Source organism: Pseudozyma hubeiensis, assembly GCF_000403515.1.
Source record: "Pseudozyma hubeiensis SY62 DNA, scaffold: PHS45, whole genome shotgun sequence".
NCBI lineage: Eukaryota > Fungi > Basidiomycota > Ustilaginomycetes > Ustilaginales > Ustilaginaceae > Pseudozyma > Pseudozyma hubeiensis.
The window spans coordinates 1,304,962-1,331,286 of NW_012133827.1; the positions used below are offsets into that span (position 1 = coordinate 1,304,962).

The 26,325-nt window shown below is 56.4% G+C and overlaps 10 protein-coding genes across 10 annotated transcripts; 6 read left to right on the forward strand and 4 right to left on the reverse strand.

Moving 5' to 3' along the window:
* Positions 1 to 163: 163 nt before the first annotated feature.
* PHSY_004913 (hypothetical protein) lies at positions 164 to 3,267 on the forward strand (the record flags this gene model as incomplete). Its single annotated transcript, XM_012335525.1, has 3 exons — positions 164 to 791; positions 865 to 918; positions 1,307 to 3,267. The coding sequence occupies 3 exons, from the start codon at positions 164 to 166 to the stop codon at positions 3,265 to 3,267; spliced, it is 2,643 nt and encodes an 880-aa protein (XP_012190915.1).
* A 493-nt stretch (positions 3,268 to 3,760) lies between these two features.
* PHSY_004914 (endoplasmic reticulum mannosyl-oligosaccharide 1,2-alpha-mannosidase) lies at positions 3,761 to 5,254 on the forward strand (the record flags this gene model as incomplete). Its single annotated transcript, XM_012335526.1, has 1 exon — positions 3,761 to 5,254. The coding sequence occupies one exon, from the start codon at positions 3,761 to 3,763 to the stop codon at positions 5,252 to 5,254; it is 1,494 nt and encodes a 497-aa protein (XP_012190916.1).
* Positions 5,255 to 5,486: 232 nt separating this feature from the next.
* PHSY_004915 (hypothetical protein) lies at positions 5,487 to 7,610 on the reverse strand (the record flags this gene model as incomplete). The annotated part of the gene is made up of 1 exon (XM_012335527.1): positions 5,487 to 7,610. One exon carries the CDS (start codon positions 7,608 to 7,610, stop codon positions 5,487 to 5,489), a length of 2,124 nt encoding a protein of 707 aa, XP_012190917.1.
* Positions 7,611 to 9,919: 2,309 nt separating this feature from the next.
* PHSY_004916 (hypothetical protein) lies at positions 9,920 to 11,323 on the forward strand (the record flags this gene model as incomplete). Its single annotated transcript, XM_012335528.1, has 1 exon — positions 9,920 to 11,323. One exon carries the CDS (start codon positions 9,920 to 9,922, stop codon positions 11,321 to 11,323), a length of 1,404 nt encoding a protein of 467 aa, XP_012190918.1.
* Positions 11,324 to 12,614: 1,291 nt separating this feature from the next.
* On the forward strand, positions 12,615 to 14,249 carry PHSY_004917 (likely fatty acid desaturase; the record flags this gene model as incomplete). Its single annotated transcript, XM_012335529.1, has 1 exon — positions 12,615 to 14,249. The coding sequence occupies one exon, from the start codon at positions 12,615 to 12,617 to the stop codon at positions 14,247 to 14,249; it is 1,635 nt and encodes a 544-aa protein (XP_012190919.1).
* A 1,254-nt stretch (positions 14,250 to 15,503) lies between these two features.
* On the reverse strand, positions 15,504 to 16,721 carry PHSY_004918 (potential bud site selection protein; the record flags this gene model as incomplete). Its single annotated transcript, XM_012335530.1, has 1 exon — positions 15,504 to 16,721. The coding sequence occupies one exon, from the start codon at positions 16,719 to 16,721 to the stop codon at positions 15,504 to 15,506; it is 1,218 nt and encodes a 405-aa protein (XP_012190920.1).
* Positions 16,722 to 17,436: 715 nt separating this feature from the next.
* PHSY_004919 (likely protein kinase) lies at positions 17,437 to 21,099 on the reverse strand (the record flags this gene model as incomplete). Its single annotated transcript, XM_012335531.1, has 1 exon — positions 17,437 to 21,099. The coding sequence occupies one exon, from the start codon at positions 21,097 to 21,099 to the stop codon at positions 17,437 to 17,439; it is 3,663 nt and encodes a 1,220-aa protein (XP_012190921.1).
* A 1,699-nt stretch (positions 21,100 to 22,798) lies between these two features.
* Positions 22,799 to 23,890, forward strand: PHSY_004920 (potential zinc finger protein; the record flags this gene model as incomplete). Its single annotated transcript, XM_012335532.1, has 1 exon — positions 22,799 to 23,890. The coding sequence occupies one exon, from the start codon at positions 22,799 to 22,801 to the stop codon at positions 23,888 to 23,890; it is 1,092 nt and encodes a 363-aa protein (XP_012190922.1).
* Positions 23,891 to 24,452: 562 nt separating this feature from the next.
* On the reverse strand, positions 24,453 to 24,971 carry PHSY_004921 (hypothetical protein; the record flags this gene model as incomplete). The annotated part of the gene is made up of 2 exons (XM_012335533.1): positions 24,453 to 24,640; positions 24,938 to 24,971. The coding sequence occupies 2 exons, from the start codon at positions 24,969 to 24,971 to the stop codon at positions 24,453 to 24,455; spliced, it is 222 nt and encodes a 73-aa protein (XP_012190923.1).
* Positions 24,972 to 25,367: 396 nt separating this feature from the next.
* On the forward strand, positions 25,368 to 26,103 carry PHSY_004922 (hypothetical protein; the record flags this gene model as incomplete). The annotated part of the gene is made up of 3 exons (XM_012335534.1): positions 25,368 to 25,537; positions 25,632 to 25,768; positions 25,889 to 26,103. The coding sequence occupies 3 exons, from the start codon at positions 25,368 to 25,370 to the stop codon at positions 26,101 to 26,103; spliced, it is 522 nt and encodes a 173-aa protein (XP_012190924.1).
* Positions 26,104 to 26,325: the final 222 nt, after the last annotated feature.

The window sequence follows — 26,325 nt, forward strand, 5'->3', positions numbered from 1 at the left end:
TCCCCTTGAATTGCTTGCATGTGTCTATCTGAGGGCCTCATCTGAACGTTGCTGCATCAATGCTCGACTTGATGCGATGCCGAAACGGCAGGCTGATTGGCAAATCCTACGATAAAGGTCTCGAGCGGATTGTGACAAAAATCCGAAATCGGGTCTGGATCGGATGCCAAATTTTCAGCGCTCTGTTTGGCCCAGTCCGTCTGGTGCACGTCTCATCTCCACTTTGGCGAGTCCAAGCGCGCCGTTTCAAATCGCTGAGTTCGCTAGCATCATCGCGAACTACCATCATCTCATCGCAGACCATCTACAACACAACGATTGTCTGCTCACCATGCCGCCCCGGCCAAAGGAAAATGTCTGGAATTATCCAAGGCCTCCTGCTCTCCAGCCCACGTCAGCTAGGCTGAGGGTCATCTGGGTCACACCTTCCAAGCAGGAGCTCGTCATCGCCGAGACCACGCAAGGCTACCGTGTCCTCGAAACCTCGCACCCTCCTACGTATTACTTCCCACCCAGCAGCGTCAAGATGGACCTCATCAAGCCTTCCAAGGCGAGGCGCACCATGTGCGAATGGAAAGGCATGGCAGCCTACCACGACCTCCAATTCAGCAAGGATCAAGGACCCCTTGTCACGGGCCGCATCTGGTCGTATCCCCAACCCACGCCTGGATTCTCCTCGATCAAAGACTACCTCTGCTTCTACGCCTCCAGTCAGACCGATTCCGAGCGTCTCGGACATTGGAAATGCATGGTGGACGACGACGAAGTCAAGGCTCAAGAAGGCGACTTTTGTAGGTGCACCCAAGCTAAATAACCAACTGACTGGTCCACGGTAGCTAATGTACTCTCCATTGCATGCAACAGATGGCTCTTGGATCACCCCCGAGATCACCGGTGGCGACCGAGGCTTCAAAGGAGGTAAGTCATGCGTTCTCCTTGCCAGCACGGCCGGCGAGATGTCCCCTTTCCGAGCCTCTCTTCCCGTCCTACTTCCCACTCGACATGAAAGCGTAGTCACTTCGGCATGACGGCAAACAACGCAGCTGCAGCGTTCAGCCTCAAGCACAGAGGCAGCTGTCAGGCTGAATCGACCGGGACAGCAACAGGGTAAGCACAGCTCAGTGCTTTGAACTTTTCCTCCTCCTGCCTTCTTCGTTTCACTGCGGCGCATTCACAAACTGCAACTTTGCCATTGTGACGCCTCACTCCCTTTGAAGACATGCTTCTTTCGCTTGACGCATCTAGTCCCGAAACGCCACATCAGCTGCTGATACCAACCCCTTCACCTTCTTGTCGCCGCCCGCAGCTCCAGCAGAAGCTAGCACGAGCGCATTGGAGCGCGATCCTCTCTCCGCTTACAAGGGACTCACCTTTGCAGAGACGTTGGAAGATCTCAGCAGTCGGTTCATTGTCAATCTCCCGTCCGACGAGCTCTCGTCCATCGAGCGCATCTGCTTCCAAGTCGAGCAAGCCCACTGGTTCTACGAAGACTTTCTTCGACCGCTCAACCCGACGCTTCCGTCTCTCGGGCTGCGCCGCTTTTCTTCTCATCTGCTGCACACCGCCTCAATGATTGTGCCTCTCATCCAACGCTACATCACTGGCGGCAGCGGACAGCAAGACCTCGAGGCTGCCTTTGACGAGTTTCTCAAGTACAAGACGCGTGTGCCCGTGTGCGGCGCCATTCTGCTCGCCGAGGACTGGAACAAGTGCCTCCTGGTCAAAGGCTGGAAGTCGTCGGCCGCTTGGGGGTTTCCCAAGGGCAAGATCAACCAGAACGAACCGGAACGCGACTGCGCCATCCGCGAGGTGCTGGAAGAGACTGGATACGACTGCAGCTCGCTGCTGCCAGAAGACAGCAAAGACTTTATGGACCTCACGATGCGCGAACAGCGTCTCCGCCTCTACATCGTGCCTGGCGTCAAAGAGAGCACCAGATTCGAGACGTTGACGCGCAAGGAGATCTCCAAGATCGCTTGGTTCAAGCTGAGCGATCTGCCAACGTGGAAAAAGTCCAAGGATCCACCTGCCGGTATGGGCGGCAAGTTCTACCTCATCTCTCCCTTCATCGGACGCCTTAAGCAGTGGATTCACGCAAACAAGGCGACGCATCCGAATCGGCCAGCAGCAAAATCAGGCCCAGTCATCGACCACGCCCTCTCGTCGCCAGTGCCTGCGTCTGCCAAGGCAGCGAGCGCGGCAGCAATGCCATCGTTTGTCGATACCAGCTCGCTCTTCCCGTCGTTTTCTGGCCAGGACAAGACATCGCAGAGCAAAGTCGAGCCACTACCCGCGCCTCCGAGCAGCGACAAGCTCAAAGCGCTGCTGGGACTGTCATCTCCGACGCCAGAGCCTGCTCGTTCAGCAGCGCAGAGCGGCTTCGACAACCAGGCAGCAACAGCCAATGCTCTTGATCAGATGTTCCCCGGTGTAGGTGCAAAGATGATCCAGGCCAGTGGTGACGAGCGTGGTCAACAGCTACTGTCGCTGTTGGCGAAATCGCAGGCAGCTCCGCAAGGCCAAGCAGCTGGCTCTCCTAACGCGCCAGGGTCGCAGGATCGCGCCGCACTTCTGCTGGCAGCTCTCAACCAACCTGCGCCCACTGGCGATGGCAACCGTGCTTCTCCCGCTCCCAATACACATGCGCTTCTGAGCATGCTGAACGACCCATCTCGAAGCCAATCGCCGCTACCAGCTCCCATACCGCAAAAGTCTGGCCAGGCTCAAAAGCTCTTGCAGATGCTGAGCCACGATCGAAGCTTATCGCAGGGCAGCTTTGCCTCGTTCGATGGAAGCAGCCCCGTGCCTCAACATGGTGGCGCACATCAAGATGCGCCTGCTATTAACGCTCCTCAGGCTGACGCGCTCCTGCGCATGCTGCAGCCCTCTTCGCCCCCGAGCGTGCCCGGCTCGCAGTCGCCTTCCGCACAGTCGGCTCCCAAGAATGACTTGCTGTCCATCCTCACCGGCGGACTGCCACACGCGGGTCGAGCTGGGCCCAACGACGGACCGCAGCCTCGTCCGAGTCAAGGATTCGATGGACCGATGGGTGGCTTCCATCCGAACGCACCATTCGCTTTCCCACCGCCTCCACCGCATATGCTGCCAGGTGGGATGATGCCTCCTGGAGGTCCTGGCCCGCTTCCTTTCCACATGGGTCCGATGCCGCCCGCACCGGGCTCCGGCCATCCTCAAGGTCCGCCAAACGGCTGGTTCATGCCTCCGCGACCTAACTATGCGCCCTACTCGACTGGTCCTCCCTCCTAAGACTCTCACGTGCTGAAGAAAGAGCGATTACTGACCCAATTTTGCAATGATGTGATGTCGTCGATTCATGAAGGAGCTGGAACTTGGGGCTGGTAGTCTACGCACGCCGTGCAAATCTTTTTGCACAAGCAACGCTCGTTCTATGTTGTCGAAGTTGTGCTTTTCTCTCAATGATCACAGCAGATGGCTAAATTTCCGGGCTGAGTGCAACGTGAGAGGAGTGGCCAGCGAGGAGCGTCTCGGCCCAGCAACTCGGTAAATGAAGAGACTCTGAGCCGTATTTTTTAAGCTTTCGAGAACGTCACCGAGGCTGCTTCCCTCCACTTCGGTTGAGGCACCATGTCAGTGAAAGACAGACCAAATGCGGACGGGGAGCACGCACGCATGCACGCCAAGTCGCGCCCAGAATTGCAGCTCCGAAACCACTTGATATCAACGAGACTCGTCGTCGTTGGTTCTCTTTCTCCCATCATACTGTGAAGCTGTCGACGAGATGCTGTCCATTCGCCGTTTGGGTGCGACGACCTTGTTCCTTGGCCTAGTGGCCGCGCTGGCTCACGGTCGAGCTGTGCCTCAAATCAACGAGGCAGTGTTCGCTATCCAAGATTCGATCGAACAGTCGTCCTACTTCATCGACAACACGTCGGAACACGGCCCCTCTTCGACCGCGTACAATGCGACCCTGTCCACCTTCTCAAATGGCGAGATCCGGCCACTCGACTACTGGACTCAGGAAGAAGGCGTCGGACACTTTTCTGAATGGTCCAAAGCGACCAAACTCGCCTTTCTTTCTGACTGGGTTCACGGCAAAGCACACGAGTGGACGCTCGTCCAGGGAAATGAAGGTGGTGATCTCGACTCGATGACAGCAGCACTCGCGTGGGCATACCATCTCTCCCACTCGACGCTGCATCACCCTCAGCCACGTAAAGCGATCGCTCTACTTCAGACGCCCCTCGACGCTCTGGAACTGCGTCCCGAGAATAAAGTCGCCCTCAGCAACTCCAAGATGAGTTCGGGCCATCGTGATCTGCTTACCATAGACGAGCTTCCAGCCCATCCTAAAGAGGTCGCGAAGCAGATCAAGGGGATCGTTCTGGTCGATCATCCACTGCCATTGAGCGTGTGGCAAGGAGCAAAAGTGCTTGGTATCATAGATCACCATCACGACCGTGGAGTGGCACCGGATGCCAAACCGAGGATCTTTGAACAGGTTGCAAGCTGTACGACGCTTGTCGCGAGACAGATGCTGGACGAGCTGGAAGCGATTTCCCCACCCCCTCAAGGTCCAGGAGAGTATCATATGCCGCACGAACTGCTCGAGTTGATGCTTGACGCGATCGCGATCGATTCTGATGGTCTCAACCCCAAGAAATCCACCGATGTCGATGCTCAAGTCTCAGCTCGAGTACTGGCCAGAAGCAACTGGCGCAACGAGAGCCTCAGCGAGGTAATGGATCGACTAGACAAAGAGCTCGGGAGAGCAAAACGTGATCTCTCCCACCTCACCGTTCGAGACCTCCTCCGTCGCGATTGGAAAGGAGACGTAGTCCAAACCTTGGACCCCGATACGCCTGACATCCACCTCGGCTTCGCATCCACTCCCGTCTCGTTGGACCAGCAAATCCTCCGAACCCGCAAACAGACGATCGTCGATTGGTTCAAAACCGAACGTCGTTGGACAGCCGAGATCCGTGCCGATGTCAGCCTCTGTCTGAACAAGTACAAGAACAAGAAGGGGAAGAAGGTCAGGGAGATCACTCTGACCGTAAGGCACGACCATAGGATCAACAGGAAACAGGCCGATAGTCTGTTCAAGGAAATAGAAGCGGCGTTGAAGGGCAGGTTCGACATGAAGAAGCACGAAAAGGTCAAGCACCTCAAAGGCAAAAGACAGATGGTTTGGGTTCATGGGGACAAGTCGGCCGGAAGGAAGGTTGTTAGACCGATCGTGGAGGAGGCTGTGAAGAAATGGGTCAGCCCGTGAGTGAAGAGTGGATTGGAATGGACCGCAGCTTCGGGTGCCAGGTCTCGTTCAGGACATGGTGTGTCAGACTAGAAGATCAGAACAATCAATCGAAGGAAATGGAATGCATGCGAAAATGATGTCGATTGTGCAGGTGAGAGAGTGATTTGCGTAGGGTGCGAGAGCGCGGGATGGTATATGTCTATGCTGATGAGTTAAGTAGGTCTGTCGATGATATTGTAGATGCATGCTCCTACATCCAAGCATTCCTGATGCTATTGTTCCGTGTCACGCCCGCCTCCGCAACCATATCGTTCAACTCGACCGTCTGTGTTGGCAACCTCTTGCCCGCACCCTGCTCACCCAACCACAATGTCGAGCTTCTCCTCGAACCGGGTCTATCCGACTCCTCATCATCCACCTCATCCTCCGCGTGGTCCCTCTCATCCAACCTCTCGTACCCGTCCATCTGAGCCTGCTGCTGTTGCTGCCTCCTCTTCAAATATCTACCCAGCACCATGGGCAGCAAACTCGCCACGCTCAACAATACGAGTTTGACCATCATCTCCCTGTTCCAGATCCGATCGACGATGGCACGCATTCCACCACCGGCACTGCTCGCCGCTTTGTCCTTCAATCCACCAACGGTCATTGCGTCGTTGACGGGTAGTGCTTCGACGATCTCCTGCAGCAAATCACCGACTTGGCAGGTGACAAAGTTCCAAGGGATCGAGCCCACGGCTAGGGTGGCGGCGTAGGGAGCGAGGGGAACGCCGAGTACGCCGCAGGCGATGTTCATCAGACCGTACGGTACGATCGGTAGAACACGAAGCACGAGCAGGTACGTCCAGACGTTTCCATCCGCTCCACCGTTCGAGTTGGAGATCATGACACTTCGTCCCGAAGCCCTAGCCCTACCGGGAGACAAGGCTCTGCGCATCGCATCCAACGGCTTGGCCAATCCGGGCAACGACGTTATCACCGGCGCCAACGGCGCTGACAACAAGTAACAAAACACCCCTCCCACCGATGTCAACACCGACGTATACAGCGTACCCGAATACGTCCCGTACATCGCTCCGAACACGACGTTCATGATCAAACTTCCCGGAACGGTGAACGACTGCTTCCACGTGAAGAACGTACCCAACACCACGAGCGTGTGCACGAATGCCCTGCTGCTGCTCTGCGAGTAGAGCTTGAGACTCATCGCGAGCTCCTTGATCTCCGCCAGCGTCAGGCTGGTGATGTGCTTGGGAAGCGTCAGCGGTAGCGTTGAGAGCATGAAGACGATGCAACAGGTGGAAGCGACAAAGATGGCGAGCAGGAACGCAAGTCGCGGTAGATACGGTCGGATGTTGGGCATGGACAGCCGCCACGAGCTAAGGTTGATCTGGATGCGTGGTACGAGGGAGAGAAGCATCTTGCTTGCACTCTCAATGCGGTACGAGTCGACGTCGAACATGTTGTACGCGCGTGTGGATCGGTCGGAAGCGGAAGTGGTGGTGGAAGAAGTAGGTGTGGTCGAGCGGCTTCCGGTTGCAGCACCGGAGACGAGGTGCGAGGGAAGGATGCCCGGGTACAGGCCGGAGGACGTGAGGGTCGAGTCCGGGCGGGTGGGGGGCGAGAAGGCTCTCGAGCTCGCTACCGGCGAAGCGGCATCCGAGATGGTCAGGGGCGGTGTGAAGGGCCACTGCGATGTGCCTGGTGGGGTCAGACGACTCCTGTCGTCCACACCGATCTGAGCGGCGTCGGCGGCGGCCTGTGCTGCGCTCCACTGATGCTTTGGCGGTCCGTGGCTGCGAATCGCTTGTTTAGGCACAATTTGCTGACGGAATGCATTGACATACTGCTGGTACTCGCTTTGTTCGTCCGGATCGCTGATGGGTGTGAGAGGGGGACTGTCGTCGTTGAGACCCATCAAGCCGGGCGCAGCTGGTCTAGCAGACGGCATGACAAGCGGCTGGGGTCGCATAGGGAGGTGACGATATGCGGCGTCGCTCGAGTCCATGTTCTCGCTTTGAGGGGTGTTCCCCGTGTCGCCCGCTGGGTTGTTTGCCGAGAACGAAGAGAAGAAGGATCGCAACGTCGACAGCCTTGGTCTGCTGAATGCGGTGGTGGGTGCAGCCTTCTTCTTGTGCGCATCGGAGGAATCAGAGGAACCACTGGCGTCGCTATCTGATCGTGCTCGAGATGCTGCTGCGGGAACCGACGAGGGACCTGCTGATCTCTCTGCTTCCGAGATGAGCTGCAAACCCTGGCCAAGACTGGACATGGTGCGATCCCGTTCGAGGTCTGCTCTGCGCCAGGCGGGCGTGTTGGCGGACAGCGTAAAGTCGGGGGTGCCGGGACCGCGATCGAGGGCTTCCTGTGCCATCGTTGTGTGGAGATGCGACAGTGTCGATCTCGCCAATTGTGACACGGGGACGGCATTGGAAGAGACGGAGCGAGTTCGAGCGCGGTTAGCCTGTCCTTTTCGTGCAGAGGACGAGCTGGCAGCCGCAGCTGCAGCTGGTCTTTCGAATTCGGCAGCGGTATGCGTCGAGGAAGTTTCCGCGAGAGCGATTCTTTCTGATGATGGTGAAGAGGGATGATCCGTTCTAGCTCTCACCAGCCGAGGAGGTGAGGCCGGCGTCGCACGGGAGCTTGGTGTCTGCTCCATTGTGATACGATCGACCAGGCGGCCTTGAACCGTAAAAATAGCAAGGTGATGTCGATCTCGTTTTTGCTAGTTAGCGCTGCATGATGGGATCTGACGGGATCGTTGCTGTTCTGTGAGAGAACGGTGGATGAGGTGATGGTGAGAAGCGACAGATACTCAAGATGATGACAGATCCGCTGCCAAGAACCAGCAATGCCTCAATACGCTTCTCCGACTATCGAGTCGCGAGCGTGACATGCGTGACAACATTTTTTGTTCTGCCGGGCTAGTGTACGGAAACTGATCTCCGAGGAGCGTTTTGCCAAAATGATTTCGTTTATTTATTCGGAAAAAAACACGCCAAAAAATGCCGCGGAACAAGGACTCTCTATTCGCACTGTCACGTAAGGAGGAATCCGCTCGGCTTTCCGTTCGGAGAGAAAAATACATGTCCGCGTGCATTCACCAATGCCACTTTCCTCCGCGGATTCGAGTCTCTTCGAACACCTGCTCGCATTCCAAAAGATCACATGATGGGGTTCGATCGACCAGTCCAACGGATATGCTCGCAGAAAGCGCAATGATAGTAATGTCCGCAAAGATCCATCTAGAATCGAAGTTGCATCTCATTCACTGCATTTGCTGGCCAGGCTCTAGACCCGACGACAGTCATCAACGATGATTTTGGAAACCAGTCGAGCCGCGCTGTGACGTGGGTAACAAGAGCGGAATGCGAAAAATTCCCTTGGAAAGCGATCTCGAAAATTTCACGAAAGGTCCGACGCAAAGCTGCGCATCGGGAGATGTAACAAAAAGCTCCTGATACTGTTGGAAGCTCAGGTCTTACATAATAAAATGGGTTTCAGCGGACCTTGAGGGACCCAGCATGTAGACTGATCCGACACCTCCTTCTTGGCCCGCTAGAGCTGACGATCAGTGCACAGTCGAGTCGCAGCGCGACGCCGATAAGATTCACTATGGACATGTTCAACGCATGCCGATTCGTGTAACATGGCTATCCGGTGACAGACCTTCGCAGAAGTCCCTAAAAGCGCTGCTATGCGGACGCAAAGATAAAATCTGTATCGGCCCTTTGCTATCCGTATCTTCCGGCAAACAGATCTTAGATGGCACATGATCAACGCATTGCCGTTTATAGGAAATTCAGCTGCCTCTTATGGAAGGTCTCGATCCGCTAATTGATGTCCCGTCCCCGTTGACCCGATGGCTTTGACGGGCGGTACCGCGTACAGTACCCGCAGACTTCGCGTACCAGATTGCATATAAGTGAGTCTCCTACCTATCCTTGATATCCTCGCGCTCCCCGCAATCCCTCGCTCGCCAGTTCATCTGCACTCAAAACCAGCAGCTCCCAAGAGTCATACTGTGAGTGTCATCGTCTCGATCAACGGTCATTTTAAGTAGGGGCGTATTCATAAGGGTGCCGTCTCACACGCCGCCGGCCAACAAGAGGGGATCTTCTGGCCACAAGGACAGGTGATTGATGCCTGGCGCTCTGTCAGCAGTTGGCACGTTCTAGCGCTGCAGGCTCCAGGCCTCCTGATGCTGAAGAGAATTCCAGATTCTGGTCTCACGCTTTCAGGGTCTCGTCGGCTGTCTCGAATAAGCCTGCGTTCGGATTCACCGTTCTTGCGCTCTAATTCGTTGGCCAAAGTCGCGTATGCGACTTGGCACTTCAGCGGAACAAAACAAATTTCTTCGCTCCCACTCCCAATCTTCCAACCAAAAAAAAGGGCGCAGGACAGCGCTCCCTCTCAGCCATCTGACTCGAATATTTTCTCTTCAACTCTGCTCTGCTCAAGCTGGTCCCACAGCGCACCAACCAGACGTGTCCATTCTTCCACTCGATCAGCATTCCCGTCAATCTTCGTTGCCACCACCACCTCTCTCAATCTTCCATGGCTGCCCGTCGACCTTGCGCAAGACTTGCTCAAAACATCCTCAGGAACTCTTCTCTCCCTGTCGTCCGAGCTCGTGCTTCATCCTCCATCATCCCCCGCACCTTTGCCACTTCTGCCACCAAGATGTCCGTCGCCGTCCCCACCGACTACAACAAGGTCCTCTACCAGCCTCTCGCTGAGGCTGACCCCGAGGTTCAGCAGATTATCGAGAATGAGACATACCGTCAGTTCTCTGGTCTCGAGCTCATCGCTTCCGAGAACTTGACCTCGCTCGCCACCATGGAGGCCAACGGTTCCATCCTCACCAACAAGTACTCCGAGGGTCTTCCCGGCGCTCGATACTACGGTGGTAACGAGTACATCGACCAGCTCGAGGTGCTCTGCCAGCAGCGTGCCCTCAAGGCCTTCAACCTTGACCCTAAGGTCTGGGGCGTCAACGTCCAGCCTTACTCTGGCTCCACCGCCAACTTTGCCACCTTTACCGCCCTCCTCCAGCCCCAGGACCGTATCATGGGTCTTGGCTTGCCCTCGGGTGGTCACCTTACCCACGGGTACTACACCGCCAAGAAGAAGATCTCGGCCTCCTCGATCTACTTCCAGTCGTTCCCCTACAACGTCGACCCCGCCACCGGCTACATCAACTACGACGAGCTCAAGAAGAACGCTGACCTCTTCAAGCCCCGCATGGTCATCTGCGGTGGCTCCGCCTACCCGCGTGACTGGGACTACGCCAAGCTCGCCGAGGTCGCCAAGACTCAGTCTGCTTACCTCATGGCCGACATTGCCCACATCTCTGGTCTCGTCGCTGCTCAGGTGCAGAACAACCCCTTCGAGTACTGCGACATTGTCACCACCACCACCCACAAGACCCTCCGTGGTCCCCGTGCCGGTATGATCTTCTTCCGCAAGGACCGCGACGCCGAGATCGAGGGCCGCGTCAACGCCGCCGTCTTCCCCGCCTGCCAGGGTGGCCCCCACAACAACACCATCGCCGGTATCGCCGTTGCGCTCAAGCAGGTCGCCGACCCCGCCTTCAAGGAGTACGCCACCGCCGTCATCAAGAACTCGCAGGCCATCGCCAAGGTTCTCTCCGGCAAGGGCTACAAGCTCCAGACCGATGGCTCCGAGAACCACCTCATCCTCTGGGACCTGCGCCCTCTCGGCCTCACCGGCTCCAAGGTCGAGAACATTTGCGATCTCGCCCACATCACCCTCAACAAGAACGCCGTGAGCGGTGACACCTCGGCCCTCGTGCCCGGTGGTGTTCGAATCGGCACCGGTGCCCTCACCTCGCGATCCATGGGCGAGAAGGACATGGAGAAGGTCGCCGAGTTCCTCGACCGCGTTGTACAGATCTCGCTCGACATCCAGAAGACTTCGGGCAAGAAGCTCGTCGACTTCATGAACGCTGCTCGCCAGTCGGACGCCGTCAAGCAGCTCAACAAGGACGTTGAGGCCTTCGCCACCAGCTTCCCTCTGCCCGGTGTTCCCGACACTTCGGTCATCAAGAAGCCCGCTGGTCACTAAAGTGACTGGCTTCTTCACGTCACCTTGTCTGCATTTCGTTTCAATTACGAGCACACTTCAACCTGTGCATGATTCCCGCTCTGGCTTTGGGCTGATTCCATGCAGCTAGCCAGAGCACCCCTATGTTCCTTGTCCTTGTTTAGTCACAATCATCAATATCTCTGTCTTCCATTTGTACAATCAGTCCTCGCAATCTCATTCAACCGAAGCGGGGCCAGGTGTCCCCACGCTCCCAATACGAAGAAACGTGTGCGCTGCTCACCCTTTTGCGGAAATGGTCATCTGACACCCGATGCACGAGATCTGGCAGTGGTGGCAACCACCAAGGGCTGGGGTGTTGCCACTCACTCGGCCGAATGTAGTGGTCTCGCCGGTCCTTGAGTGAAATTCGAAATTCCGTCCGCAGGTGTCCACCGTGACGTTCGAACGATCCTCCGACTGTTAGGTTCCATGTCGGCACTTAATCTTCGGAGGTTTCGGAGATTCCGGGTCCTTCTGTCCTGACCCTACGAATTATGTTGAAAGCCTTGATGATACCAACGATACGAGAGTTCCGATATGGATCATTCTGTTCAGAGCCTATTGCTGGATCTGCCACCACTGTAAGAGTCGACGTCGTTGTCACAATCGCAACAACATGCTACGTGGAATGGCTCCAAGTGCAGGCTTTTTCGCGTGACAAGTAGTCGGTGGTCGAGGCAAATACAGTAATGACAGGCTGGGATAGGCCGGAAAAACGTCGACCAAATTTGCCACGTTGCCGAAAGGCATCCCCAACAAATTCTTGGGTGGCGACGCAGCGAAATCGCAATTTGCAGTTTGAGGAAACTGTGAAAGGGCACCTCGCCTGTCTTCCATGACGATTTCTGTTCTCGGCTAAATAGACTGTTTCTCCGCCTACCGTCAGGCCAGCGGGCGGGCTCTGGTCGCGAGCGACACCAAAATCTCCTGAAAGGACCGCGTTGTTTGACACCGCGAGCAATACCAAGCTGTCAGTGTTGGGCTCGAAGCAGTGGCGGTTTCTTCCCCACCGGAGCAAACCCAATCTCGGAACTCAATCCTGCGCTTGGTCTGTTCGGAGAGCCCGAAGATCCCTCGGCCAGTGAGACTGAGCAGGGGCCACGGTTGCCACGCGCCCGCTGTGCTGCTCTGCAAGCCCGAAATTTTTTGCCTCCGTGACAGACCCCAGCCTCCGAGGGTGAGAAAAGCTTTTCATATAAGTACCGCTCACCCAGCTTATCGGTAAACCTATCACCCACACCACACACATCTTCACAGGTTCGTCGCAATCATGGTCGCCGAACTGAAGCAAAGGTCAACGACCGCTACCCGGGATGCGCAGGCTGCTCCTAAGGAGGAGTTTGCCGATGCCAACATCCCTGACGACTACGTCTCTCGTGTGCTCGCCACCGAGAAGCCTCTTCCCCCTGTTCAGCTCAAGAACATTCTCAACGAGATCCAGTGGGTTTCGTTCCTCGCTCTTACGATCACTCCTATTCTCGCCACCTACGGTCTCTTCACCACCAGCTGGAACAAGTACACCGCCATCTGGACCTTCGTCTACTACTTCATGACTGGTCTCGGTATCACGGCTGGTTACCACCGACTTTGGGCTCACCGCGCCTACAACGCTTCCCTTCCGCTCCAGTACTACCTCGCATGCATGGGCTCCGGTGCCGTTCAAGGCTCCATCCACTGGTGGTCGCGTGGCCACCGCGCTCACCACCGCTACACCGACACCGACCTTGACCCCTATGGAGCCCACTTTGGTCTCTTCTGGTCACACCTTGGTTGGATGCTTGTCAAGCCTCGCCGCAAGCCCGGTGTCGCTGACATCTCGGACTTGCGCAAGAACCAGGTGATCAAGTTCCAGCACAAGTTCTACATCCCCATGCTCCTCTTCTTTGGCTTCGGCTTCCCTACTCTGGTTGCCGGCCTTGGATGGAACGACTGGCGCGGTGGTTTCTTCTTCGCAGGCATGCTCCGCCTCGTCTTTGTTCACCACTCGACTTTCTGCGTCAACTCGCTCGCCCATTACCTCGGCGAGGCCACTTTCGACAACAAGATGACCCCCCGTGACCACTTCTTCACCGCTCTGGTCACCGTCGGTGAGGGCTACCACAACTTCCACCACCAGTTCCCCATGGACTACCGCAACGCCGTCCACTGGTACCAGTTCGACCCCACCAAGTGGTTCATCACTGCCATGTACAAGATCGGCCTCGCCTCGCACCTCAAGTCCTTCCCCGACAACGAGGTCAAGAAGGGTCGTCTTGCGATGCAGCTCCAGAAGGCTCACGAATTCGGTCAGCAGCTCGAGTGGCCCAAGTCCTCGTCGCACCTTCCCGTCATCTCGTGGGACGACTTTGTCGAGGAATCCAAGACCCGCCCTCTCATCGTCGTTCACGGCTTCATCCACGATGTCTCTTCTTTCCTCGACGAGCACCCTGGTGGCCGCCACCTCTTGACCGGCAAGATCGGCAAGGACGCCACCACTGCTTTCCTCGGCGGTGTTTACGACCACTCGAACGCAGCACACAACCTCCTTTCGATGATGCGTGTCGGTGTCCTCGACGGTGGCTACCAGCTCGCCAAGGACGAGCTTGCCAAGGTTGAGCGCGAGAACCGCGCCACCGGAGTTTCGGCCAACCGACCCGCTGGCTCGCCACCTTCGCCCGTTACCTCGGACGACGAGGACTTCAACGGTCCCGCCACCCCTACCGACGAGACTCCCATGGCCACTGTCAATGCTGTTGCTGCCGCATCCGAGCAGCTCAAGGCTCAGCAGTCGGCTGACGGCACCAAGTCGATCAACCTCAAGGCTGCCACCTACGTGACACCTGGCGAGGCATACTCCATCGTCAAGCGTGGTGAGCTCAAGGCAAATGCCAGGGTCGACGGTACCAAGTTTGGTCGTTTCCTCTAAGTCAAATCACCCCTACTATCATCGCAGCATCATCTTCCCCACACTTTTTCCATTCTGCTAAGGTCTAATACGTCAAATCATGTTTCACATTGCAAATTCTAGTTCGTACATGTCAGGGTCTGAATAGACCCACGTTGCGAAACTGTACATATACCTCGAGTGCCTTTGTTGCCTCTCTCAAAATTTCAATCTTGTCGCAAACATCCCTTCAGCCTGCCTTCTGTCCCAATGTGTGTTTCTTGCTGTTCATTGTAAGCTGAGACGTGAAAGTGTCATTTTGCCCGTTGTTTCGTAGGTTGGCAATTGCGTCACTCCTGGCAGCCAACAACTTACGCCGGGGGGGAAAGACAAGTTGGTCCGCGAGTTTCAGACCTATCTTTGGCTCCGGTCCATCCCTCAACTTTGCCCGCACGCTTGTCCGCTGCTAGATTGATACTCGCTCCGACGAGTAGCGGACTGAGCGACACCACCGACGCTGCTACTTGAAATTGTCGCTCCCTCCTCCTGACTCTGACTCGCTTTTCTGTGTCAACCCCAAGCAAGATTACGATTAAGCCGAGAAAAAGATCAGCCCTTCCGTCTTCGCTCACCCTCCATCACTTTCACTTGTTGAGTCAGGGACTTCATCTATCTCTCGAGTGCTGTGCGATGAGCTCGTAGAGTTCCAGAGTTCCGCTCTCCCTGAAACCCACTCTCTCCCTTCTCATCACAAATTTTGACGTTGTTCACCTTATCATGCAGCGAAGTTGTCACATTGTGAGGCTCCGAGCATGACGCCCCATTCGCTTCCTTCGCAACACTTGTCACTCTTCATGCGCAAGTTGTCGCTCGTCTGACCGTCAATAAACATGACTCTGCGAGTAGCTCACTTCCGTCACACGTCGATTCGTTGCCCCGCCGTTCCATCACTCTACCATCAACCTCGTAAAGCATCGTGCCACACACCTGCGTCGTGTACGCATCGCGTCACCTTGAAACTCGTTGACCCGTATTCCCATTGCGACACTGTGTCACCGTGCCATTGTGAACCTCTGCCGAATGTTCTTCGACTCCCACCCTTTGCCTCTTTCCCCCAGGGCGTATCACATCTGTCGCGACCCAAGACACACAAATCTCACAACTTCATGCGTTAGAACAAGATTATAACAGTGCAACAAGGGGAAAACGACAGTGAGAACTAAAGCAAAAAGAGTGTGCGGTCAGACCTCGCAAGCACAGCTCGCGAACGTCGACAAAGTAAACCATTGGCAAGCACTACAACCTGTGACCAGGCACAAACACAAACAGCACCGTGAGTGCTGCCGTGATCAGCGCGATCAACAACAACACGCTGAGCGAGCGTTGCAACAAAAGCCTGTACACGTACGGTTCGCGGATGCGAATTAACCTGAACGGCGTCGTCTCGCTCTGACCGAGCAGCACCAAGATCGGATCCAACTCGTACTGATGCGACATGAGCAGCAGCACTGCGATCGAAAAGGGCAAGATGACCCAGCATCGTTTGACACGGTCGACGTCCAAGAAGATGAAGCTGAACGCGGTCGCGAGCGCTGCCCACAACGCCAGCAGACCCAGCGACAGACGTACGAGCACCGAGATGGGCGTGAGATTGCCAAACGCCTTGGCTCGCAGGAATCGCGGAAAGACGTCGGCTTCCATGGTGCGGAAGACGTACTCCTTCTGGGTGTGAAACATGTCTGGGATGCGAGCCAACGCTCGCTGTTGCTCGGCATCCTGTGGATGCGGCAGCGCCGAGGACGAGATGGGGAACGAGTTGATGCGCAGCGGTGCTGGAAGGTAGATCTCCTTCTCGGACCCAGGCAGCAGGTATCGCGCGTAGATGCGCTCGGCGGATGCGATGAGGTCGGTGCGTGTGATGGCGGCAGAGCGCGAGATGACGGTCGGAGCTACGGAGCCTCGCTTGGCGAGGATACTCTTTCTCTCGGCGCGTGTCTGCTGAGCGAGGTAGTCCGGGTCGCCGGGGAAGCGAGGTGCTGTGAGAGGTGCTGACGATCCACTGACGTTGCGCGAGCCACCGACAGAGGGAGGAAGAGGGCTGGCGCCATGCGAGAGGGACGAGTAGTTGCCATCGGGACTGTCTACGCGGCTGTGATGATCCCAGCTGGTCTCGGCACCCTTCCTTGCGGTGCTCATCTGGTCGTTGATGCCGTTGATCTTGTTATAAATGCTGCCTCGTTCGAGTGCCTCGGCATAGTATTGAGGCCAATCATCCTTTACAGACTTGCCGGACTTGCGCAGATCCTTGAAGTAGGCTCTGCACAGGTTTTCGTGCTGCTGAACATCCAGCCAAAAGTCGAGCGCGTCCTCAGCCGCCTCGCGCTGCAAGAAGAGATAGAAGCAGTAGAGATCGACAGGAGGGAGCGTGCGACGGGCGAGAACCTCTGCCAGCGTTGGCAGTCGTTGCCTGGTACGAGAGGATTGCAAAGAGAGAGGGCGACGCTTTTCCGACATGGTGGCAATATCGAAGAGCTATAAAACCAATGTTGGAAGCCTGCTTCGATCAGCCCTCAATGCAGCAACCAATGCGCCGTGTTTTCGCTACGTTTCGGTACCGTCAATGTTGTTTCAGGAGTATGGCTGTGATGATGATCGAAGACACTGCTTTGGCGCAGGGTCGAGAACGAGAACGGATGCGACACTTTGTAGTGCGGCGGGTATATGACGTGAACGATGAGACGAGGGAAAGAAGGTGATGGTGAGAAAGCAGGTGATGGAGAAGAGCGCCAAGGTGGTCGGCGCAGTGACCTGTTCCGTGTTGCTTTCCAGAGACTGAGCTGCACAGCTGAACCTCTGTCTTTTTTGACTCCTGATTTTTGGCTGAGACAAACACACACGCGTGTTGGACTTTCTTTTCGAAAATTCTCTCTTCTCAACTGCCACCATAGAACCGCTCACTCCATCGACTAGGTTGGCGGCTCTAGAAACACTCGTGAATTTGATTTGAGCATGGCTCGTCGCACAACGCAACGGTCACATTCAACGCGTAACACAGCCTCTGAGCGGGGGACTGAGTGAAAGCGGTTGCAAGAGAAAAAGTATATACTGTACATGCAGGAATTTCATTGAAGAAGCTTATCCCTCTTGCTCTTCAACGAGGTCTGGCTGTGGGCGCGGCCGCCGGTCAGATCCGCCATCTCGTCATTGAGAAGGCGGGAATGGAACGGTATCATGCTGTAAGGGCTGCTGACGCTGCTGCCGACGTGGTGGGCGCAGAGATGCTTCCCCTAGTCTCGTTCGTGCTCGTGCACGATGGAACCAGCGGCGCCTTTAGCCTCTGCCATCCGCGACGGCCGGTCCAGCCTGCAAATCCGGCAAGGAATCGGTGTTGGCAGATCTGCTCGGCAGAGGGTCGCGAGTCGGGATCGAGCTCCAGGCAGCGCGAGATGAGATCGACAAAGTCGTCCACCCGTCCACCGCCATCGGGCTCGGTCCCTTCTTTGTCCTTGCGAGGAGACCACGCCGGATCCAGCGGTGTTACGTCCAAGTCCTCGTCCATGAGCTTCTCTTCCGCGTCCGAAGGTCCTCCACGTGCAATCAGACATCGCTCCTTCAACGTCTGGGCCGCCCTCGTGCCTTCTTCCAATCCCTGCACCGCCTCTTCGCCGTTCCAGAAGGGGCATTCACCACACAGGAGCACGAAGCCCACCACGCCGAGCGCCCACACATCCTGCGCTTGCCCCGCGTACTTTTCTCCTTGTAGGATCTCAGCTGCCGCATAGTCGAGCGTGCCGCTGAATGTGTCGAAGAGCTTGCCCGGTCGGACGTGCGCTGCGCTACCGAAGTCGATCAATTGCGCGTTGCCTTGGCCGTCCAAGACGACGTTTTCGTCCTTGATGTCTCGGTGCACAATGTTGTTGGCGTGAAGGAACCAGAGCGCGTCCGCTGCCTGACCAAAGATGCTCCGACATTGTGATGCTGCGAGGCCGTCCGGTGCGCTCTCGACATAATCAAAAAGGTCTTGTCCGCGACCGAAGCACGGCATCACAAGGTAGTAGAACTCGTGATCTTCGAAAAAGTCGAGCATTCTGCAGATGTTGGGATGCGAGGTCGGTCCGGGCGCTGCTGAGGGTGGCCCCGTCGAAGCTCCTGTCCTATCTTGCTCCATCTCTTGCCGCTTGCGCGCACGGTAGTCTTCCAACGTCTTCGCCCGATTCGGTGCCCACGGACGTGGCCTTGAAGGTGCGACGTAGGCAATTCGCCTTAGCTGATCCATGACGTGGATCTCGACCGGGATCGGTCCTAACACCCTATGACGGCGCCAGCAATCTGCAAGGATGCGACTCTTGATGATGTACTTGATGACAACTTCGTCTCCTTGCCCACGACCATCGGCACCGATCTTGCGCGCCTTCTTGACTAGTCCGTACGCACCCCGTCCGATGTCAGAAACAATTTCGAAGTCCGAAATGCTGAGGTCTTTCTTGTGCTCGATCGAGTGTAGCTGCGATGTGGCGTGAACCTCGCCGGAGGACGTGGGTCGCTTGCTGCGTGGGAGGCGTAGGGTGAGAGCTCGATCGAATGCGGCTTGGGGGGTGCTGGGGCTGCTGCGGAGCGCGGCAAGCGGACTGTCTTGAATCGCTGGCAGCTGGTTGTGATTCGAGGCCATCGGAGTGAGGGGCGTCAGATCAGTCTGAGAGAGCACCTTGTTCACCTGTGGCGAAACTGGGGAAAGATCATCCTCATCCTCCTCGTCAAGACTGGCGAGCTCGTCACCAAACACCGAACCCGCTCTGCTGGCGGCGCGACTGATACCGAGCTGCTTGAGCTTCTCGAGCACTTCAACACCCAGATCGTGGTCGTCTGAATCGTCACTGTCCATGTCACTGTCGTCGTCGCGGTCATCCGCACCAGCATCCGTTTCGGCCCTCGCAGACGTGGACAAGCTCGATAGCGCCAAACGGCTGCCTCGTTGCGCGGAGGAGGCCGTGCTCAGATTGGTGCCTGTTCGGCTCCTGCGGCCGGCCATGCCAACACCTTGGCTCTCCAAAAATCGAGACCACTCTTCCGTCGTCGGCGTCCTGAGAAGGCTGTTGACTCCAGTGATGGCAGTGATGGAGGGCGACCTCGTAGGCTGAGGGCGAGAGCCGGGGGATGTTGAAGAAGTCGCAGCATCGGCTGACACAGGAAGCGAGGAGCCCGATCCTTCGGTGCCATAGACACCGAGGACAGTGTCGATGCGAGCTAGTGCCGTACGGGACAAGGAGTAGTCTGACTTCTGGCGTGATGGCAATCGTGGGCGTGGAGAAGATGTGCCGGCATCGATGCTCTGGGCCAAAGGCGACATGATGGGGGAGGACTGCATCGACGACTGTGCGCGAGGCGACATGTTGGGTGATCTGATCGATGCCTGCTCCGTGACGGTGGCAGCGGGTTGCAGCAGCGTAACAGGAGCAGAAGAATCCCACGATACCGCTGCGGCTGATGTGCCAGGAGATGCAGGCTGGGAAGCGGCGAAGGCGCGTGCATGTCGTTGAGCTTCCAGGACGCTGAAAGGCGCGTTTTCCCACCCCGTCTGGTTACGAGCTCGCTCGCGCGCTGCGGCTCGACCTCCTTCTGCGTTGGCAAATGTCATAGCGAGACCTGCATGCAGAGCCAGCTGCGATCGAGAGCGTATCATGATCATGCCGGAATGGCGTCGAGGAACCAGGGGCGAGAAGGCCTTTGATGTCGGAGTTGAGTACAGCTCTTCAGCGCTGGGGGTGAGAGTTGGATCCGCAACGGGCGAAGTCACTAGCTTACTACTGGAAGCCGATGGTGCATTTGATCGGTTCACGGCATTTGCTGTCGTGTCCGCGCTCGTGGCCAATGCCTCCGGTATCGGTGATGCTGCTGCCTTAGCACTGCCTATTTGCGCTGACTTCTGACCCCGACTCTGCTGATGATGATCGAAGGAGCGAGCATCAGCGACCGGCGAGGAAGAGTCGGATGGCTGGTCTCTTGTTGTATGTGATGCTCGATGCCCTTCAATCGTCTCGTCCTCGACGTTTGAAACGGTCTCGTCCAGGAGCACCGGACTAGAGGGAGCAGTCGCCGAAGCTAAGGACGATGATTCCGACAGCGTCGAGTCGGAAGCTGATTTGGCTGTCAGGGTCGGATCGAGGACATCGGATGGGTTGGGTGGAGATGCAGGAGTAAGTCGATCCGTGTCGCCGCGTGAACCGATCGAGGAGGCCGAACTGGATACGCTGCCTGTGGAAGTTCTGTTCGATAGCGAACGCAGGGAGAAAGCGGCGGCGGACGAGGCAGTAGATGTGCGAGAGGATGCCGGCGCGCCGACTGATCTGTACTGGGTGGTTGAAGTCGAGAGCGGTAGGGCGAAACCTGACGGTGCCGAGGGCGTCTTGTGGTCGCCGTCAGAGCTGCGCCGATCGGGCCCGCCGACAGTCGCAAGGCTGGACGGGACATCTGAAGCGGCGAATCTGTCCTCTTCCTCCTCGCCGTCCTCTTGATACATGACGAGCGAAGACCGATGTGGCTTGAAGGGCGGAGACCGCTTCTCATTGCCGGCACGTCGAGCAGAGAGTGAGGACTCTGGCATCGAGTTGCGACTCCAGCTTCCCGAGCGTGTAACGCCACCTACCCCGCCGAGCTTGGCGAGACTCATCGACTCGCTGTGGCGCGAAGGGGTCGAGAGCCTCTTGTGACGATCGACGTAGACACCTTCGCCATCATCATGCACGTGCTCTCTGTCGGAGTCGCTCCCATCATCGTCGCGAGGATAAGGTGAGTTGCCGGTCGAGGAGGAAGAGGCGCAGTCAAAGTAGCTCTGACGTCGCAGCGACTCGGACGAATTGAGCGCTGCGACGGGGCGGATCTGTTCCAGAGGCATCAAGCTCTAGTCGATGCGAGTGTCGGATCGCGGGGTATAGGAGTGCATCTGCGTGATCGGAGGGTGCTGCAGCAGGCGAGCCACTGGACAAAGACTCGGACTGGACCTCGCGAGGTCAGCGTCTGTCGTGCGATGATACGACGAGACTTTGGGCGACTTCTTCTGGCTGTGACGATCGTTTTACTGCAGCATCATGAACGTGAACGCGACGGACGTTCGTGGAGACTAGTAGTACCGAGCTGTGGTATAGAGGCGAGACTCGTCCTAGGGGGCCGCCTCGATGTCGCTAGCTGTCGGAGTCCTTGTCGCCGGGACAGTCAGAGGGGGTGGTGGTGACGATGACGGCGACGGGATGTCAATGGTCGTAGCTAGCGACGGCGGCGGACACAGAATTGTCGGCCAGCTCGAGTTGCTTGATCCGCTAAAATGTTATGAAATGCTCAGCTGATGAACTCGACCGACTACTTTGATGCGACAGACAATCAAAGAAAAGGGAGGTGAGGTCGCCCCGTGCCTTGACCGTCCATCATTCCACGCCCCCCGTCACGTATTTTTCTTTTTCTTTTTCTTTGCCTCATGAGCAGCAAGTCAGGAACAGCTTGGGTCGGCACAGGGCGATAAAGTCTAGCTACAAAGCAAGTTGACCCTCGAATAAGTGCGGAATGTCTCACAGGACGACGCTTGCCGCACTGTTGCGGGGGGACCACTAGCGTTGAGTGCCACTTGCCGCAACACATCGCAGCTAACCACCACAGTGGTGACTGACCAACCTCTTGCTACGATTAATATCGGCAGTTACACCTGAACATTCATTCCTGCCGTCTTCATGTGTATCTACAACAGAAATGTCCTCGGACTGTGATGTGAAGAGTTTCACCGCCGCTGCTGTGGCCGTTTTGTGACAGGCATTCACAACGCGATAGATGCAACGCTGATCAACGCAAGGGAGACCTGGTGCTCAGATCTGCGGCACCACTTCTTGGCTCGCTGGACACGAGGTGCGTCGCTGCTGACAATGGTCCACAAGCCACTGTCGCCTATCAAGAACCCTGAACGAGAGAGTCTTTGCATCCCCTTGTAGTTCGGCTTTGGCCTTGCAACCTCATCCGACCGTCGTCCGCTGGCCTTCGCTTGCCGACGATTCGAGCTGATCGGTCGTCACTTCTGAAATCGCCTTTCTGCGAGCCATCAGCGCATGGCGGCCGTAAGATGTCATCCTGGGCGCTGTCTCGCCGCTGTGCCCCAAAAGATGTTGCTTTCAACATGGCGGGCGCCTGCTGCGCTCCCTCATTCCAACTCCGACCGACGCGTTTGCCGTGGGTCTGGTCAGCCCCACAGAAAACCACGACTTCATACCAAAGAAGGGGCGATCACTCTCTACGCAGCTTCATACAAGACTGTTGGCTTCTGTATGGTAGTAAGGTCCCGCTTAGAATGGATGCATCGCGAAATCTACTGCGGGATAGCCAATGGCACCACACCATTGCTTGGAGCTCGAGATCGCATAGATCACGTAAATGTAATATTATAATAAAATAAATCTTCGGAACACAGTCTCCTCCACACAATCCGAGTCCAACTTGCTCAGCCGGACCAAAGGCTCTCCATCCTCTTGTCCACATCCAACATCCGGTCCTTTTCTTCTGCACCACTTCGTGAAAGACCACGAAAAGACTGCTAGTGTCAGCGCGGTTCCAAGATGGGAAAAGCCGAGGCCGGATCGCTCAAGGCGATCTCCAATGCCATCAAGGCAAAGGGTTTGACCAAGCTGCGCTTCTATTGCCAGCTTTGCCAGAAAGCATGCCGCGACGAGAATGGGTACCGCAGCCATCTGGAGTCCGAGGCACACTTTCGCCAGATGGACGCATTGGCTGCCTCTGGTGGTGCACAGAGGGTCATTGATGATTTCAGCGCCACTTTCCAGAAGGAGTTCGTCCAGCTGCTCAGTCGTCGATTCGGGACTCGACGCATCCGCGCCAACCAGGTCTACCAGGAGTACATCGCAGATCGACACCACACCCATATGAACGCTACGCAGTGGACAAGTCTATCTGACTTTGTCAAGCACCTCGGACGCGAAGGCATTGTGCAGGCTGAAGAATCCGATCAGGGATGGTACATCACCTGGATCGACAACTCCCCAGCAGCCTTGGCAAGGCAAGACGCGTTGCAGAAGATGGAACGGGCAAAGATGGACGATGAGCAGAGGCAGCGACGCTTGCTGCAAGAGCAGATCGATCGAGCATCGCAGTCTTCTGTCGCAGGGGGCGCGGCTGCTGCGTCATCTGGCACCGGCAATCGCGACCAGGATCCCTTAGACAAGACAAATCAAGGTCTTCAAAGAAACGGGGCTGGCCCCATCCGCATCGGTCTGTCCCTCGGCAATGCTGCGAACAAGCCTGACCAATCCACTCAGTCTGATATCGCATCGTCAAAAGATCGAGCTGTGCAGGGTTCTTCGCAATCCTCGACGGTCGCTTCCTCGGCGACAGCGACGTCGTCGACCGCTTCCTCGCCAGCGCCCTTCAAGATGGGGTTCAACGTCCTCAAGTCGACGTCAAAGCCGGTCAACCCTCTGAAGCAGCCCGGCGCATCAGTGCGACATGGGTCTCGTGGCGGTGCCACGTCCGCCAGCAACCCTTCGACCAAACCAAAACCACCGTCCAGCATGACGATGGCGGAAAAGATCATGCAGGAGGAGCTCGAGCGCAAAAAGAGAAAAGCCGAGCCCTCTTCGGGACGATCCGCTGGTCCACAGATGCAGTCAGGGATTAAGCGGAGCCGTTTCTAGCAAGTGCCTCGCACGCACCGCCAATCGTCGCCTTGCAATTTTCGCCATCCAGATCACCATCAGTTGCATCGTCCGAACCAATGCTCACATCTTATACCCTCTCATTCCATACTCTGTACTTGTACTACTGCAATAGCATCATGCGATCATACATCTGTCTCGATTGAACGATGGAAGCGACGGCGTGGGCTGTAGTACACTGCGCGGATGTTGGCCTTCTATGGGAGAGCAACGATTTGTGCTTGTACGCAAATAGGCCTATTCGCAAGCATGCTATCTCGAAAGGTCGGCGCCCGATGCCACAATCTGCCGCTCGGCAGATGCAACCCCTTGGCGATTACTCTAAGATGCGATGTAGTGCCGCAAAGAGGTTGCATCTTTGTGCGTTGGTCTCCCGTTCGCCAAGGGGGGAAAGCAAAACCGTGACCGTCTTTGCCAAGCTTTTCGCGATAAATTCAAAACTGTCACTTTCAAAATGTGATTTGTTTTTGGCTTGAATCTAAAATCTGAGCCAAGCCTCCAAGCTGCAGACCATTGCATGGTGCATGGACACACTCGTGGATCAGCCTCCATTGTTTTTGAAGACACCCACAGAACATGACATGATGGCGATGGCGGTGGTGTTGGTTGGTCGGTCGGTAGGTCGGTCGTGGGGCTCTTCAAAGCTCGTAGCCAGCCGCCTCCTCTCAGCTTTGCCGCTCCGCATTGTCTGTACTAATTTGGGTCCCTTTCTGCTGTTCACTGTCTTTGCTTAAGATAGGCCACCCCGGAAAGGTCCCTCCTTCATCTCTTGTGCATTCTCCATCACCGTCCGCATCACTCCAACGGGAGCGCCCTATGGAACCCCTTCAACAGGACGGGTCCCCCCTTTCGCTGACCAACGGCCCACCTGCACTTCTGGCGAACGCCTCGTTTGTACGCCGACGCAGCATCAGAAAGGCCATCATTCCCGGACCTATTATCATTCGACTACGGCTCGCGAGGTGCTAGCCGAAATTACGCTATTTGCAACCGACTTTGTTGAGCTGTTCGATCAAACCCACCTACCTCTGGTCGACGGAGTGGATTCGGAGCATCGCATTCGGTCTTCAAGTCGCCGAGCACATTGCATGTCATCGGTACGACCTATTTATCAGCAAAACTGCGGCCTTCGCCAGCTAACGAGCCACACAGCGGGGCATCCACAACGACCTGCGGTACCTTGGTCAACACGACATGGACCACGACGTTGTCCAGCTCTGACCATTTCTCTTCGGCAAACTCTCGCAACATCACCACCGTCATTCAGCACCTCGGTTCTTTCAACAACGGCCGGGGAGGTGACAGGCTTACACCGCTCGTTCGGCTGCAACTCGTCGATCCGTGCATCGCCGGCAACTCTTAACCTACGTGCATCAAGATGGCTCCCAATCCGGTGGCTTTCGGGTTGGGCGTACATGCCGCTTCTCTCTCGACGTCAGCCGCTGCATTGGACGTCATGAAACGCGCCGTTCCACGGCTGTCGCCTTCGTCATCTACTCCTTCCGAGTACCTCACTCTTCGCGTCTCGTCCAAGATGAATGAACGCGGCGATTTCAATGGCACATGTACAAAGGAGCAGGCTATGACCATCACACCAGAGACACCAGACGGAAGCTGCACATCATAGTAAGTGCTGCATGTTTGCTCGCGAAATACGTCGTAGGTGCTGTGCCCTGCCGACATGCTAACTCTGAACTGCCTCTCGCCTTTACTATCTCAGCTTCGACGATGTGACCGACTACTGTTGTGCCGCGGTTGGAGGCGTATACAATGCGACCTTTCAAGCAGTCAATGTCTCGGAACCGCAGGCTATGGCGCTGGACCACCCAATTTGCGCGACTTCGAACTATGCAGACAGTGAGTAGTTAAAAGCAAGCGGACCTGACTTACGCCTCACCATTCAGAGTCGGACAGCATGCTGATCCGAGCACATCTCGACCTTTTGCCCTTTCGCTGGCTTCCTTTTCTACTACGCAGTGTTCTCGTGTTACCAGTACGTGACAGAGACACACTGTTCTGCGACGACACCAATTCCTTACGGCGTCTGCAACAAGAATGGACCTGATACCAGTCGAGCTGTTAAGAAGGCAACGTCAGCTGCCACTCGCGGCCAAACTGGCCCCGCTTGGTGGTGGACAGTGGCTGTCGGTGGCCTTGTTGCTTGCTTCGCGTTACAGCTCTTGGACAACTAGCGCTCTCGACACTGATTGCCTTGCGGATCTGTGCGCTTTCCATGCGGCATGCAGCGACAACGGGGTGCGACAGCCAACACAATGTGGCCTCATCAGCTGCTCCTACTGCACGCCATTCCTTCTCGCGATTTTGCTCACGGACGTTCTCTTACTATACCCACGATGTACATTGCATCCGTCATTTACATTTCTAAATACATACCGCCTTGGCGACTGCTTTGA